The sequence below is a fragment of the Carcharhinus amblyrhynchos genome, unplaced genomic scaffold, assembly GCF_965287045.1.
Source record: "Carcharhinus amblyrhynchos unplaced genomic scaffold, sCarAmb.v2.hapA scaffold_39, whole genome shotgun sequence".
Taxonomy (NCBI): Eukaryota; Metazoa; Chordata; class Chondrichthyes; order Carcharhiniformes; family Carcharhinidae; genus Carcharhinus; species Carcharhinus amblyrhynchos.
Window position 1 is genome coordinate 8,526,427 of NW_027649780.1, and position 15,827 is coordinate 8,542,253.

The 15,827-nt window shown below is 43.1% G+C and overlaps 1 protein-coding gene across 1 annotated transcript in view; it reads right to left on the minus strand.

Annotated features, from left to right (window-relative positions):
- Positions 1–635: 635 nt before the first annotated feature.
- trdc (T-cell receptor delta constant) overlaps positions 636–15,827 on the minus strand; it is a 47,471-nt gene continuing 32,279 nt past the window's right edge. Inside the window, exons 4-8 of the mRNA XM_080181432.1 lie at positions 13,814–13,905; positions 6,110–6,421; positions 3,390–3,452; positions 2,871–2,981; positions 636–1,912 (exon numbers count right to left, since the gene is read on the minus strand). Coding sequence (XP_080037558.1) covers positions 2,872–2,981; positions 3,390–3,452; positions 6,110–6,421; positions 13,814–13,905 — 577 coding nt within the window. The 3' untranslated portion in view covers positions 636–1,912; position 2,871. The remainder of the gene's footprint in view (positions 1,913–2,870; positions 2,982–3,389; positions 3,453–6,109; positions 6,422–13,813; positions 13,906–15,827) is intronic.

Sequence of the window (15,827 nt, forward strand, 5' to 3'; positions counted from 1 at the left end):
GAGGCATGGACAGAGTGGATAGGCAGCTTTTCCGCAGGGTGGAAGACTCAATTACTAGAGGACATACCTTTAAGGTGCAATGGGCAAGGTTTAAAGGAGATGTACGAGGCAAGTTTTTTACACAGAAGATGGTGGGTGCCTGGAACTCGCTGCTGGGGGAAATAGTGGAAACAGATACAACAGTGACTTTTAAGGGGCGACTGGGCAATACTGTATAGAATGGAAACAGAGGGATATGGTTCCTGGAGGATACGGAATTTTAGTTCAGTTGGGCAGCAGGCTTTGGGGGAAGGGAGTTGAGGGGGGTGGGGGGGCGAAGGTCCTGTTTCTGTGCTATAATTTTCTTTGTTCTTTAATCTGGAATGGCCATCGAGCGAATGAACCTCAGCCCTGAGACCAGGAGCTTCAAACCTGTGGACGTTCAATTGTTAGACTTCAAAAAATAAATTGGCTCCAATTGGCGGGATCTGTCATGGGGAGCTGGTATCCTCGCGATGGGCCGAGTGGCCTCCATTTGTGCTGCGTGACGACAAGTACGCTCTGTTGACCAAACCAAATGCATGTTTTGCCATCGCATTAACAAAGAGACAGAAGACACCCTTCATTAAAGACTGCAAATTTATTCAATATTAATGGCGATACATATGACAAAAGAAGAAGGTGGCAGATACGCATAAAACTGTGATTAACGAAGCAGGAGACCTTAAGGCGGAGGAGCAGAAGTGGACCATTCAGCCCACCGGGTCTGCCTGGCCCTTTAATGAAATCATGGCTGGTTTGATATTATCCTCAACTCCACTTCGCCATTTTATCCCCATAAGTCTCGCTTCCCCTGCCTAACCGGACGATCTTAAACATGTATGAATGTCCCATTTGTGAAATAACCTGAGAGCACTGTGTATCAGACAGATTTATTTTAGGCTAAGCTAATGGAGAAATGTTCAAACACTCCTGCTCATCTTACTTGTGAAATGCCGTGTAATGATAAAGCTCAACACAGTGGCAGGTGGTGCCTCGATTATCTCTAAGGACCCGGATGTACAGGCTGGGGTCGCGCTGGGAGAAAAATCTGGAGTCCAAGATTAAGCATGGGAGCAAGAACATCACCTTGGCTGCAATCGAAAAGCGGGTGGCATCCCAATAGCCGCCTGATATTCGCTCTGATCGACTTCCTTTGATTCAGAGAAGTAACTCCAGGCAGTCAAACTTACCCTTCCCTCCACTAGCTCTTGAAATACTAACAAAGGAACACAGATTGACTAAAACTGAATGGATCAGGTCGGGGTCATTTCCCTGCTTCCCTGTTCGCCATTCAAATCGAACTACTGAGTTATCGAGTCTGATGAAAATCCGATCAGACCTTTGCTGATTAAATGTATCTTACGCTCTTAAATTGCATGCAATAAAAATACAATGTTCAAAATAACTACCTAAATAAAATAACCAAAAGGAAAAGATGAGGTTCCATTAGCTAGATTGCCCTGTAAGGGGGCTGGTACTGTCACTATGGGCTGAGTGGCTGCTTTCTCTGCAATAGGATTCTGCTACTTTAAGCAAAGATTATAAAAATCGAAGATCTACATGTCCTAAAATTGAAAATGCTGTTTTCAAAAATGTGTCCGACACTAATGCAGGCAGAAACCATATAAATATTAGCTCCACGCTGTTGCTAAAATACATAATTGAAATGTTTGTGTCGCATAAGCAGTAGAAATCATGCAGAACCACGAGTTTCAAATCAAAACAACATTGGAAAAAAGTTACCGAAATAAGGATCTTTAAAATTAAGCCGCCATTTAAAACAAGCGAGATTGAATTGCTTGAAGCGGAATCTATCATCAGAACGAGTCTGGATTTTGATGCCCCAGTCAATGAGTTCACACCTGAATCCATTTCATCGTCCAACGCAGTTCTGTTTGGAATGAAAGGAGCAACAGTGGTAGTATGTCAAAAATCAGCAAGCAAAGAACACGTTTTATCTTTAGGGTCTCCGTTAATATTCTCATAAACCAATGCAAGTGCACAAGAACCCCTACAGTGCAGAAGGATGCGATTTGGCTGATAGAGTCTCCCTGAAAGAGCCTCACAGCTCAAGACCAGGGGATGAGCTAAAAGGTCCATGAGGTGTGAGGGAGCAGGAAGGGGACAAAGAGAGAGAGGCAACGGCCGAGAGCGGAGAGGGGGATCAGCGAGCACCAACCGACTGAGTTTTAAAAAATATTGTCCGACTCTCCGAAACAGCCACACAGCTCAAGACCAGGGGATGGGCGTAAAAGGCGAGACTAGTGAGTGACACCCATAATCAAACACAAATGATTATGTCTTGTGGTTGGTGCAGAGGATTTGGCGGATTAAGAGGTGCGTTATTCAGCACAGGATTCCCAATCTCCGACATGCTCTTGCAGCTAGAGCGCTGATATGGATAGTCCAGTTCAGTTTCTGGGCAACGTTAACCCTCAGGATGTTGATAGTGAGAGTTGACCTGAAAGAAGTCTACAAGATTATGAGAGGCATGGACAGAATGGATAGTCAGAAGCTTTTTCCCAGGATGGAAGAGTCAGTTACCAGGGGGCATAGGTTTCAGGTGCGAAGGGCAAAGTTTAATGGAGATGTACAAGGCATATTTTTTATTCAGGAGAGGTTTAAGAAGTCAAGGCTGCGATTGGGAGCGGGGGTTGGGGGGAGCGGGATGAAAAACGATGAGGATGGAGCAGGGGAATAAGATTTCGTTTGTCTAAATGCATCCAAGTTAATGTTCACTCCACGGGTTAGCTTCAGCGCCTGCCACAGTGGCCTCGCGAGATCCCGTCAATGGACAAAGTCCATCACATTTTGTCTTTCCGGGCACGCATTTAGGTGACTGTCCTTACCTCAAAATAGCCACACCCTGGCCGTCATCATGACATTGAAGGCAATGCTCTTGAAAAACAAAATCCTGAGCCCCATCACCGTCAAAGACAAAAAGTTCGCCCTCGTTCGATCTGCCAAAATAAGAGAAAAAAAATGACCAATCTGGTGTAATGCATATATCATTTGGAATTGAAAAACAACTGTATATCACTAATGTGATTTTTTTTTCATTATCTAACTGCTTGACTTTCGTCCGTCTGTCCATCCCTGTCCCTCCATCAGTCTGCCGGCCCGCCTGCCTGTCTATCTGTCTTCATCTCTCCTTCACTCTGAATTTCTCTCTCTCTCCAACCCCCTGCCCCCTCTCTTTCCCTGGATTTATATATCTCTCTCCCTCACTCTGTGTGACAATCTATCTTTCTCTATATCTCATGATATGTTTATCATTTGACCTCCGGGTTTGTATCCGTGCATATCTGAACACTTATTAATCTATTTGCAAGTATTTTACTTTGATAAATGTTGAATAAAACACATACCGTTTTCCGTGTCACTTAATTCTGTCGAGGAATCATTTCGACTTGTGAGGCATTGAGGTTTCTCTGGAAGGGCAATAAAGACATTTGACTTATTCGGTGAGCTAGTGACATTACTGTAACCATGTTTGCTCTCAATATCACTTCGAATAATGTTGTTGTCATAATCAATAGCCACGAACAAAGTAAGAATCAAACAGCACGATTGGACTTGTTCATTTGATTATTCACAACGGAGAAACATTGGTAGCTCTGCCATTTAGTTCGGCAAATCAAAGAGCGCAGGCTCGATTACCCAACAGGGATTAAACCCCAGAATCCAGACCATTCCATCGGTGCAGTGTTTCACTGTCTTCCGAAGAAGTCGTGAAACTGAGGCCTGATTTCAGCTCTGCAGTGGATGAATGATGTCTGGGCATTTCTCCAGAGGAGCGGGATTCTCCTGTATCCTGGTTCGTATTTAATACTTTCCTAAATTCGGTGATGAACCAGCAGCTGCCGGTCCTGGACACTGCCCTGAATTGTAATAGTCAGCTTTTACTATTTTTATCAATTTACGGAATGTGGATATCGCTAGCAGGTCAGCATTTATTGCCAATCCCTAATTGCCACCTTCAGAAGGTGGTTATGAACCTCCTGCTTGAACCTCAGCAGTCTGTAAGGTGTACGTACACACATAGTGCTGTTAGGGAAGAAGTTCCACCATTTTGACCCAACGACAGTGAAGGAACTGCCGAAACATTTCCAAGTCAGGATGCTGAGTGACTTGGAGGGGAACATCCAAATAATGGTGTTCCCAGGTATCTGCTGCCCTTGTTCTCCGAGATGATAACGGCCATGAGTTTGGATGATTCAGCCGAAAGAGACTTGGAGAGTTACTGCTGTGTATCCTGTGGATGGTGCACGCTGCTGCCATTGTGCTTGGGTGGTGGGAGAAGTGGGTGTTTGTGAATGGAGCACTTAATGCTAGAACGGCACAGTGGCACAGTGGTTAGTACTGCGGCCACCCACCCCCCACCCCTCCCCGCCACAGCGTCAGGGACCTGGGTTCGATTCCCGGCTTGGTGACTGTCTGTGCAGAGTCTACTCGTTCTCCCCGTGTCAGTGTGGGTTTGATCCAGGTGATCCCGTTTCCTCCCACAGTCCGAAAGACGTGCTGGTTAGATGCATTGGCCGTGCTAAATTACCCCTCAGTGTACCCGAACAGGCACAGAGTGTGGCGAAGAGAGGATATTCACAGTACTGTCATTGCAGTTTAATGTAAGCCTACTTGTGACACTAATAAATAAATATTTAATTAACTGGAGCTGCTTTGTCCGGGGTCGTGTCAAATTTCTGTGTGTTGTTGGAGCTGCACTCATCCAGGCAAATGGCGAATACACTACCACACTCATGATTATGTCTTGTGGATGGTGCAGAGGATTTAGGGAATTAGGAGATACGTTATTCAACACAGGATTCCCGATCTCTGACATGCTCTTGCAGCCTCCGCACTTATATGGATAGTACAGTCCAGTTTCTGAGCAATCTTAACCCGCAGGATGTTGATAGTGGGGGTTGACCTGATAGAAGTCTACAAGATTATGAGAGGTATGTATAATTGGATAGTCAGAAGCTTTTTCCCAGGGTGGAAGAGTGAATTACTCGGAGGCATAGGCTTAAGGTGCGAGGAGCAAGCTTTAAAAGAGATGTACGAGGCAGATTTTTTACATATAGGGTGATGGATACCTGGAACTCGTTGCCGGGAGTGGTAGTGGAAGCAGATACGGTAGTGAGTTTTAAGGAGTGTCTGGACAAATACATGAATGGGATGGGAATAGAGAGGTATGGTCCCCGGAAGCGTAGGGGGTTTTAGGTAAGTCGGGTAGCATGGTCGCTGCAGGCTTGGAGGGCCGAAGGGCCCGTTCCTGTGCTGTAATTTTCTTTGTTCTTTACTGTTTGTTTCAGTCATGGTAATACCATTAATTGTCAAGAGGCGCTTGTTAGCTTTTTTACCTGTTGGAGTTGGTCATTGCCTGGAACATGTGTGGCGCAAATGTTATTTGCAGCTTGTCAGTCAAAGCCTAGATATTGACCAGCTATTGCTGCCGTTGCAATGCACTAGTTCAAGATCTGATGTGGCTTGAATGGTGCTGAACATTGTTCAGTCATCAGCGAACATCCCAACTTCTGACCTTATAATGGATTGAAAGTGATTGATGAAGTAACTGAAGCTGGTTATGTCTGAGACACTGAGGAAATCCTGCAGTGAAGTCCTGAGACGAGAGTAAGTGACCTTCAATCATTAGTCAGCTAATCTTTCAAAAAGACTACCTTTTGAGTGACGATGACACAAGAGTACTTCGGTCGTTAAAAGGATGGATAATATTTTGGTGGACGTTCTTCCCATTATAAAACATTCTTGGAGGAGGCAGTGTCTCAGTGGTATTATCACTGGGCTAACAATCCAGGATACTGATCTGGGTATTGTAGATGCGAAACTTGAATATTTCTTAAAAATGGAATTAAAAGTCTAATGATGACCATGAAACCATTACTGATTATCATTAAAACTCGTCTGGTTCACTAATGTCCTTCAGGAAAGGAAATGTGTTGTCATTACATGGCCTGGCTGGCATGTGACTCTTAAATGCCCTCTGCTGAAGGGCAATTCAGGATGGGCAATAAATGCTGGCCATGACAACGACACCCACATCGCATGAACGAGAATAAAATAAACTTACCAATTTCAGCTGCGGGCGGGATGTTTACGAAGTAATTTTGATTATTGTGAACTGCCTTGCACGTGATGTTTGGCGATTTCTCAGATTGGGGGAAAGAGGCGAAACCCGAGCTCCTGTAATTCCCACTCTCCAATAGGACACTGGATCTTGTCACATTGTCCTTCTGGTCGGATCCGATGTACAGGGACAGCTCGATTGCCTTGGGGGAGAAGTCTGAAGCCAAGCATACTGCAGCTGTGTTGGTGCCGGGGTCTCCTGGTGGCACTGGCGGATAAAAGACGGTCAATTTTGGTTTTTCCGGGAATTTCGCCTCTGAAAATTTAAGAAATAAAAGGACAGAGTCAGGATCCAACAGGGTGACCTCCTCCAACCTGCTGTGCCATTCGATTAGACCGCATTTTTTTCTGTGCCTTAACCACATGTAAGTTTCTCCATTAATTTACCGAACACTGAGACTGGATCAGTTTGGCCTTTTTCCCTCGGCACAGAGAAGGCTGAGGAGTGATGAGTATCTCTCTTTCTCCCTCTCCCTGACACACACACACACACACACACACACACTCATACACATTGTACATACTACAGAGAAGGAGGTGCTGTAAGTCATAAAACGCATTGAGGTAGAAAAATCCCCTGGACCTGATGAAGTGTATCCCAGGATATTGTGGGACGCTAGGGAGGAATTTGTGGGTCCCTGAACAGAGATATTTGAATCATCGTTAGTGACAGGTGAGGTGCTGAAGATTGGAGGGCGGCAAATGTTGTGTCTTTGTTTAAAAAGGGCTGCAGGGAAAAGCCTGGGAAGTACAGGCCATTGAGCCTGACATCTGTGGTGGTTAAGTTTTGGAACATATTTTGAGAGACAGGATCTACAGGCATTTAGAGATGCAAGGGTTGATTAGGGACAGTCAGCATGGCTTTGTGAGTGGAAAATCATTTCTCACAAATTTGATTGAGTTTTTTTAAGGGATAGCCAAGAAGTTTGATGAGGGCAGTGCAGTTGTTGTCTATATGGATTTTTGACAAGGTATCGCATGGTAGGTTGTTGCATAAGGTTAAATCTCACGGGATCCACCGTGAGGAAGCTAAATGGATACAAAATTGATTTGATGACAGAAGCCAGAGAGTTGTTGTACAGAATTGTTTTTCAAACTGGAGGCCTGTGACCAGAGGTGTGCCCCAGGGATCAGTGCTGGGTCCACTGTTATTTGTCATCTAAATTAATGATTTGGACGAGAATATAGGAGGCACAGTTAGTAAGCTTGCTGACTACACCAAGATTTGTGCAGAGTGGACAGTGAAGAAGGTTATTTCAGATTGCAATGGGATCTTGATCAATTGAGCCAGTGTGCTGTCCACTGGCAGATGGAGTTTTACTTAGATAAGCGAGAGGTGAGGCATTTTGGTAGATTGAATGAGGGCAGGACTTACTGGGAAGAGTTACAGAACAAGGAGATATAGGGGCATCGGTTCATAGCTCCTCTGTCCACAGGTGGATAGAGTGGTGATGACAGCACTTAGCTTGGTTTCATTGGTCAGACCATTGAATACCGGAGTTGGGACGTCTAGTTGAAGTTGTATAAGATATTGGTAAGACCAACTTTGAATACTGTGTACAGCCCTGGTCACTCTAATATAGAAAGGATATTATTAAACTATAAACTGTGCAGAAAAGATTTTCTAGGATGCTGCCGGGGCTTGATGGTTTCAGCTATAAGGAGAGGTTGGACAGACTGGGACTTTTTCTCTGGAGTGTAGAAGGCTGAATGATGACCTCATAGATGTCTATAAAATAATGAGGGGTATAGATCTGCTAGATAGTCAATGTCTTTTCCTAAAGTTAGAGATTCTGTAAATGCTGCATATTTGTCTAACAAAATAGGAATATGAGTGTACTCGTGTGTATGTGTGTGTGTGCGTGTGTGTGTGTGTGTGTGTGTGTGTATGTGTGTGCGTGTTGTTGGAGCATTATTTGTGGCCCAAATGGCCTACTCCTGCTCTTATGTTCCTTTGAGAATGAAATACATTTGCACGCCGTCGACATCCACAAAGACAAATATAGACATACAGGCACACAGGCGTACACGCACACACACACACACATGAACACACACACACACACACACACACACACACACACACAGATCTAGAGACACACAGAGAGAAACAGACTTGAGGTATTGAGAGTGACTAGAGGACATAGGTTTAAGGTGAGGGAGAGAGAGAGAGGGAGATACGTAAGTGCCCAGAGGGGCATTTCTTTTCACACAGAGGGTGGTGAATGTCTGAACAAATTGCCAGTGGTATTAGTAGCGACGGGCATAATTTTGTCTTTTAAAAAGCATTTAGATAGTCACACCAGTAAGATGGGAATAGGGGGATATGGGCCAAATGCGGGCAATTGGGATTAGCTTAAGGCTTTATGAAAAGGGCAGCATGAACAAGTTGGGCCAAAGCCCTGGCTCCATGTTTTAAACCTTGATTCTGTGACTCTATGACACACACACATGCATTTCGAGGCAGTCATATCCAGGTACACAAACACAGAGACACATTGAGACATTGAGAGACACACACGCCAGAACTGCACACAAACACAGACAGACTAGATTTGGGGACCGAATAAAATATTTCCAATCTTGCTGATGACGCACACATAATGGTGAGGAGGATACATGGGTGATTCGAAGGGGATTGAGGCAGGCCGAGTCAATGAGCAATAACATGGCAGATGGAATAAAAACTGAGTATGTGTGAAATTATCCACTCTGGCAGGAAAAAAAACATCAGAAAGGCAGAGTAGATCCTAAGCGGTGCGAGATTGGACAGATTTGTTGCCAGAGAATGTCCTTGTTCACGGGTCACTAAAATCTAGCATGTAGGCACAGCAAGACACGTGGAAGACAAATGCCAGATACTTGTTTAATAAAATAGGAATTTGAGTGTTCACGTGTGTGTATGTGTGTGTGTGTGTGTGTGTGCACCACGGCCTGTTTGAATTTTGGAGCATTATTTGTGGGCCAAATGGCCTACTCCTGCTCTTAAGAATGAAGTACATTTGCATGCCATAGACACTCACGAAGACAAGCAAAGACATATAGGCACACAGGCGTACACACACACACAAGCACACACACATACAGGCATTCACACATATCCAGAGACACCCAGAGACACACAGGCTGAAGTATTGAGAGACAGACACACCCAGAAACAAACAGAGACTGAAACACACGCAGAAACTTGATGTGGAGACCAAATGAAATAGTTCAAACCTTGCGGATTACAAAGGGAAAATGGAGAGGAGGATGCAATGGGGGTTTCAAGGGAATTTGGACAAGTTGAGTGAGTGTGCAACGACATAGCAGATGGGATAAAAAGTGACTAAGTATGAAGTTATTCACTTTAGTTGGAAAAAACAAATACATATAGAGTATTTCCCATATGATGCGAAGTTGAAAAGAGGTTACTTCCACGGAGACCTGGTAACTAAAAGCTAGCATGCAGGTACAGAAAACAATGAGGAAGGCAAATGTTACATTTGTGTGTAACAAAATATTCATGTGCGTGTGTGCACGTGTGTGAGTGTGCCATGATCAGTTTGAATATTCGGTCAGTATCGATGGGCTAAATTGCTATACCTGCTCCTGTTCTGCTTCGAGATTTGAATACATATATATGCCGCAGATACTCACACAGACAGGTATGGACATACACGCATGCAGGCGTACAAACACACTCACGCATAAACACACAGACATAAACACACACATGTACCTTTACAGGATGATATGCAGTTTAGTTGCATTTATTAAGACAATGCGATAGAATGTGATTGAATGCTGAATATGTTAGTTTGCAAATGACACAAAAACGGCATATTAAGCAGCATAGCTGGAAGCATCAATTTGCAAAGAAATATTAATATTTTGTGAACGGATAAAACTAGTAGATGTTTTCAGTGCAGGGAAATGTAAGTTAATGCACCTTAGAATTAAAAATCAATGAACCATGTTGTTTATGAATGCCCATATGCTAAGAGTAAGGATTAATCAACGAATGTCTTTATACGCAAACAGTGAGAGACCGAAAAATATATTCGGAGCTTAATATTTATGTTTCAATGTGAAGATCTGAGATCAATGATTGAAATAAAGAAGAGTCCGCAATCAGAACCGGCAATATTTATATTCTGTTTTTCATAAAATTAAAAATCAGCATTTAAAAATTCCTTGAACAGAGCAGGAGGAGAAGACATTTTACTCTGTCAGCTGTATATCTGCTCAGAATGCCCGTTTAACAGTGTAGATGGTGTTTAACTCTAAAACGCTGGAACTTAGTTAAGGAGTGACTTGATCATCCCCAAACGGAGAAGTTTGATAATCAGGAACATTTGCTACTGGTTGGGGAGTCCAAGATTTCAGCAGATTGGTTTTTAAACGATGTTTAATGTTTAAGACTTTCAGGGGCGAAATCAGGAAACATTTTGCCACTTAATATCTCACTTTCCTCCATTAAGGCATTTCCTAAATCCAGCCCTTTTTTGATGAAAGCTAATATTGTGTGCAGTTTTGGTCTCCTTATCGAAGAAAGAAAACACTTGCAATAGAAAGAATGCAGAAAAAAGTACACTAGACTGATTCTTGGAATGGAAGGATTGTCATTTCAGGAGAGGCGACTGCATCTGTATTCACCTGGAGTTTAGAACATGAGAGGCGATGTCATTGAAATATAGAGAATTCTAGCAGGGATGAGCAGACGGAATGCAGGGATGTTGTTTCCTTTGGCGGGGTGGGGTCTAGAAAAAGGGATCAAAGTTTCAGTGTTCAGGGTTGGACATTTAAGTCTGAGATGAGGAAAAAAATCTTCACTCAGAGGCTGGGAAAACTATAATTCTCTGCCACAGAAGTTTGTGGATGCGAAATCAGTGAGTACATTTTAAAAGGAAATATATTACTATACTCTAAAGGCGTCAAGAATTATGAGGAGAGGGCTAGTGTGGTGTTGAGTTGCAGGGTCAGCCACTGTCGTGTCGAGTGGCAGAGCTGGATCTAAGTGTCGAATGGCCTACTAGTGCTCCTATTTTCTCTTTCTCTATATTATATATGTCCATGAAGGAAAGTGCTGGCTGATGGCACTGAATATTAATTCTTTCACAAAGCTCACAAGACGAAATTAATCATAGTGATATCTGACTCGAACAAACTTTTGATTGAAACTGTCACTAAACATACTTCATGCAGCATTATGGGATGGTTGCAGCGAAAGGGCAATGTTTTTGGGTTAGCAGAACAGAGACTCAGGCTAATTTCCCTGAAGAAATGGGTTCAATTCCCACCCCAGTACTTGGAGTAATTTCAAATAAATTGATCGAAGTGTAGCCTCCAGTAAGAATTTCGGCAGCTATCGACGAATGGCCTAAAAAGGCATTGCCGTTCAATGGTTGGCATCTTTCTTTGCAGCAAAAAGCTTTTTATAAGATCTCGGACAAAGGGCTAATACAGAGCTCGTGCTTTTTGGAGTAATATATTCGCATGGATAGAGGATTGGCTAATCGATAGGATACAGAGAGTTGGGATAAGAGGAACATTTTCAGGATAAAAATCTGTTACAAGTGAATATCTCAGCGGTCAATCCTCGGGCCACAATTATTTACAATATACATAATGACTTGGATGAAAGAAGTGATTTTACTATTGCCAAGTTTACGAATGAAAATAGGACTTCTACCATGGATTGTAACTGCCCATTTAGATCAACAATGTCCTTTGGGGAAGGAAATATGCCGTCAGTGGTTTGGATCCAAGAAGCAATGTCTTGGAATCTGAAATTGCCCAGTGGGCAATTTGGAATGCCCACATCCAAGAAAGAAAAATAAAACTATGCTTTTTTAGTCCAATATGACATCACTAAGGACTGGAGCTACGAAAACTGGACACTGCAATTTTAGGAGGAGCTGAGCTGGATATTCGGCTGCGCAAATTCATTATATCGGTGCAATATCCTCAACTGCCTTCCCACATGATGCTGGCTCCCTGTCCGTCACACAGCAGGTAATGACATTAAGTAAGCTTATCCTTACTGGTCACATATTTCACTGCTGAGTCTGGGTGTCTCACTGTAGTGATTAGTAAATGTGCAGGAACAATTTCCAAGACAGAAACTTGGCATTGCAGAAGCTGAATCATATTTACCTCGCAGAGGACAGAAGAAAGGCATTTAATTTGCATTATTTCGGGATCGCTGTATACAAATTTCAGACTAAGTCAAGCCAAGGATGCACGCATACTTCTCGTGTGTGGTTAAATGTCACTGACTTGCAAAGGTTACAAGGCGAAATTGGCGAGATGGTCAGAGAGGTAGACCAAACGGAATTTAAACCTAAGAAGTGTGAGGTGATGCATTTTGCGAGGGGTAACAAGGCAAGGGAATGCACAATGAACTGTAGGACGCGAGAAAATGCAGAGAACCAGAGGGACCTTGGCATGCAAGTCCAAGATTATTTAGGACGTAGCATTCAAGGCTACAACCAAGTGCTGAAAAATGCGATTGGAATAGATAGGGGTTTAATGGCTAGAGCAGGCACAGTGGGCCGCAGGGTTTCTTCCTGTTCTGTAAAACTCAATCACTAAGATTCTGCTGTTTCCGAAGCAAGAGCGATAGGCCTAATGGTCTCCTCCATCGTTGTAGGAGCCTAATAATTTGCTGTTTGTAAATTCTAAAACAGAGTTGTCAGAGACATTTTAATTTTTCACTCGTCCCCTGCCCCTCCCATCAATTCAACAGTAGCTATTACGGGACAAAGATTCATTACAGATGTGTTAGAATATGAAATTACTTTCTTAAACTATAACCAGACACAAAATGCAGAGAATCGTTTCACTTACTGGGTTCTACAGTGAGTTTGGTTCCACTGCCAAAGATAAGCTTTCTGGTTGCATAGTTTGCACAGTGATACCAGATGGTGCAAAATCGACATAACCCACATGAATAGCAATGTAAGGATTGTTTTTCATGCTAAGGTGTTTGAGATTCGATTTGCTTCCACAGCCGGTTCATTATTGCCTCCAGAAACATATGCAGAACAATATCCGAGGAAGGATGTTCTGGCTAAAGGGGGAGCGCAGCGACAAATTCAGGAATGGCAGGAATGACATATGAGGGGAAATTGAGTCGATTAGGATTTTACTGTCTGGTATTCAGGAGAAGGGAGGCAGGAGGGGGAGATCTCATTAAAACCCATAATGCAGGATTAGACAGGGTAGATGCTGGATGGCGATAGGGTCCAGAACCAGGGTTCACAGTCAACGGATATGGGACTGCTATGAGGAGAATTTCTTTTTCACCGAGAGAATAATCACAATTACAAAGGTTTAAACAGAACAATGATGCTTATTCACCTCCCCTCTCTCTTTTTGGTCAACTCTCTGGATGGAATCTTCCTATTAACAGGACACAAATCTGCTTCTCAGTTCAATAAAATGTTACTGAGCCGTGCAGTTCCAACTCCTATCCCATGTACCTCTAATGCCTGGGTAAGCTGAGCTAGATCAAAACTGACTCAAAACCGTGCAATCTCTTCGTCTGCATGCCACATGTTATATTGGCACTCTGCCTAACTTGACTAGACTACTTACAACAGAAAACTAGATCACAAAGGCGACGTGGAGTGAAAGAATAAAAACACACTGACTTCATACTCACTTGGTACAACTGTCACCTGGGTGCCGCTGCCGAACGTTAGCTTATCATAGCACAGTAATAATTGCTCAGACAGAAACCTTCTATTGAGAGAGCTGTTTCAGATTTAAGACAATTCACGGCAAAGACAAATATGGAGAGTCACTGATTCACTGCAGGTAACAGATATCTTCCCCCTCCCCACCATCACAGCAAAATGGGCCAAATGGCCTCCTTTCATGCTCTAAGATTGTATCAAAGTGAAGAATTTCAGAACCAAAGTAGGCACTGGTCAAATATATCCATCCACATCCTTCCCCTGCAACAAATATATTTTGCCTCTGAACATTTGTTTGGTAACATAAGAACAAGGGAAGGCTATTTAGCACTTTGCGCCTGCTCTGTCAATCACTGAAATGGCTGAACAGAAATTTGCAACATGGCCTTGCCAGTGACCCCTCAGCACCTGGCAAAAAAAGAAATACAATTCAACGGATAGTATTTAATTTGTTAGCTAAGCTTTCTCTCCTTACAGATGCTGCCTGACCTGCTGTGGTTTTTCCCAGCATTATCTGTTCTCATTGTCATAATCCTGTTAGATTTCGAAGAGGTAAACAGACATGTTGAGTCTGAAAGATGCGTTTACGTTTAGTTGAATCAACAATTACTCGGGCTCATTTTCCAAAAGGGGGTTATTTTTTATTCATTTGTGGGACATGGGCACCGTTGGCTGGCCAGAATTTATTATCCATTCCCAATTGCCCTTGAGAGTCAACCAAATTGCAGATGTAGGCCAGATCAGATAGGAATGGCAGATTTATTTCTCTAAAGGACATTACTCAACCTAATGGGTTTTTCCAACACTGGTTTTCATTGTCAACAGTAGATCCTGAATTCCAGATTATATAATTCAAATTCCACCATCTGCCGTGGCGTGATTTGAACGCAGGATCCCCAGAACACTTGGATTAATAATCTAGCAATAACACCACAAAGTCTTTGCCTCCCCCAGTTTCAGCACCTCACAGTACTGCAAGGTCATTCAATGAAACTAAGATGCCAGATGGTTGGGAACCTATGTAAGGAGTTAGGGAAGGAGAGAACAAGGATGAAAACAAGAGATAGAAAAGGGAATAAGAAAAATGATAGGCAGCGAAACCAAGGACAACATTCATAAAGGGCTGTAGAGAAAAATTGTAGGAACGAGGCAATCAATGTTAGAAAGACAGGCTTAAAGGCACTGTGCCTTAATGTGCGCAGCATTTGCAATAAAGTGGATGAACTAATCTTGCAGATAGATGTAAATGGGCATGCTATTGTTGGAATTACGGAGACATGACTACAGGGTTCTCAAGGATGGGAACTGAATGTCCCAGGGTATTCAGTATTTAGCTTGGACAGGCATAAAGGAAAAGGTGGTGGAGTGGCACTGCTGGTTAAAGAGGAAATTAACAAACTGGTGAGAAACGAAATTAGCTCTGATAATGTGGAGTCTATATGGGTAGAGTTGAGAGATACCAACAGGCAGAAAACATCAGTGGGTGTCACATACAGACCGCGAAACTACAGTGGTGATGCTGGAAGTGGCATTAAACACGAAATTGGAGGTACATGTGATGAGGGAATATCGGTGATCAAGGGTGATTTCAATCTGCACATTGATCAAATTAAATTAGCCACAATGGTGTGGAGGTGGATTTCCTGGACCGGATACGGGATGGTTTCCCTGACTAATATGTGAAGGAACCAGCTAGGGAGCAGGCCACCTTAAACTGGGTACTGTGTAGTGAGAAGGTAATAATTGCCAATCTAGCTGTGAGAGACTTCTTGGGAATGAGTGAACATAACATTAGAGAATTTTTTTATCAAGGTGAAGAGTGAAGTACTTGATTCGGAGACTACTGTGCCGAATCTTAATAAAGGAGACTATGAAGATATGAGGCATGATTTCGCCTTCATAGACTGGGGAGACTTACTTAAAGGGATGACAATGGATTTCATGGAGACTTATAAAATTCGGACAGGATAAGACATAGGA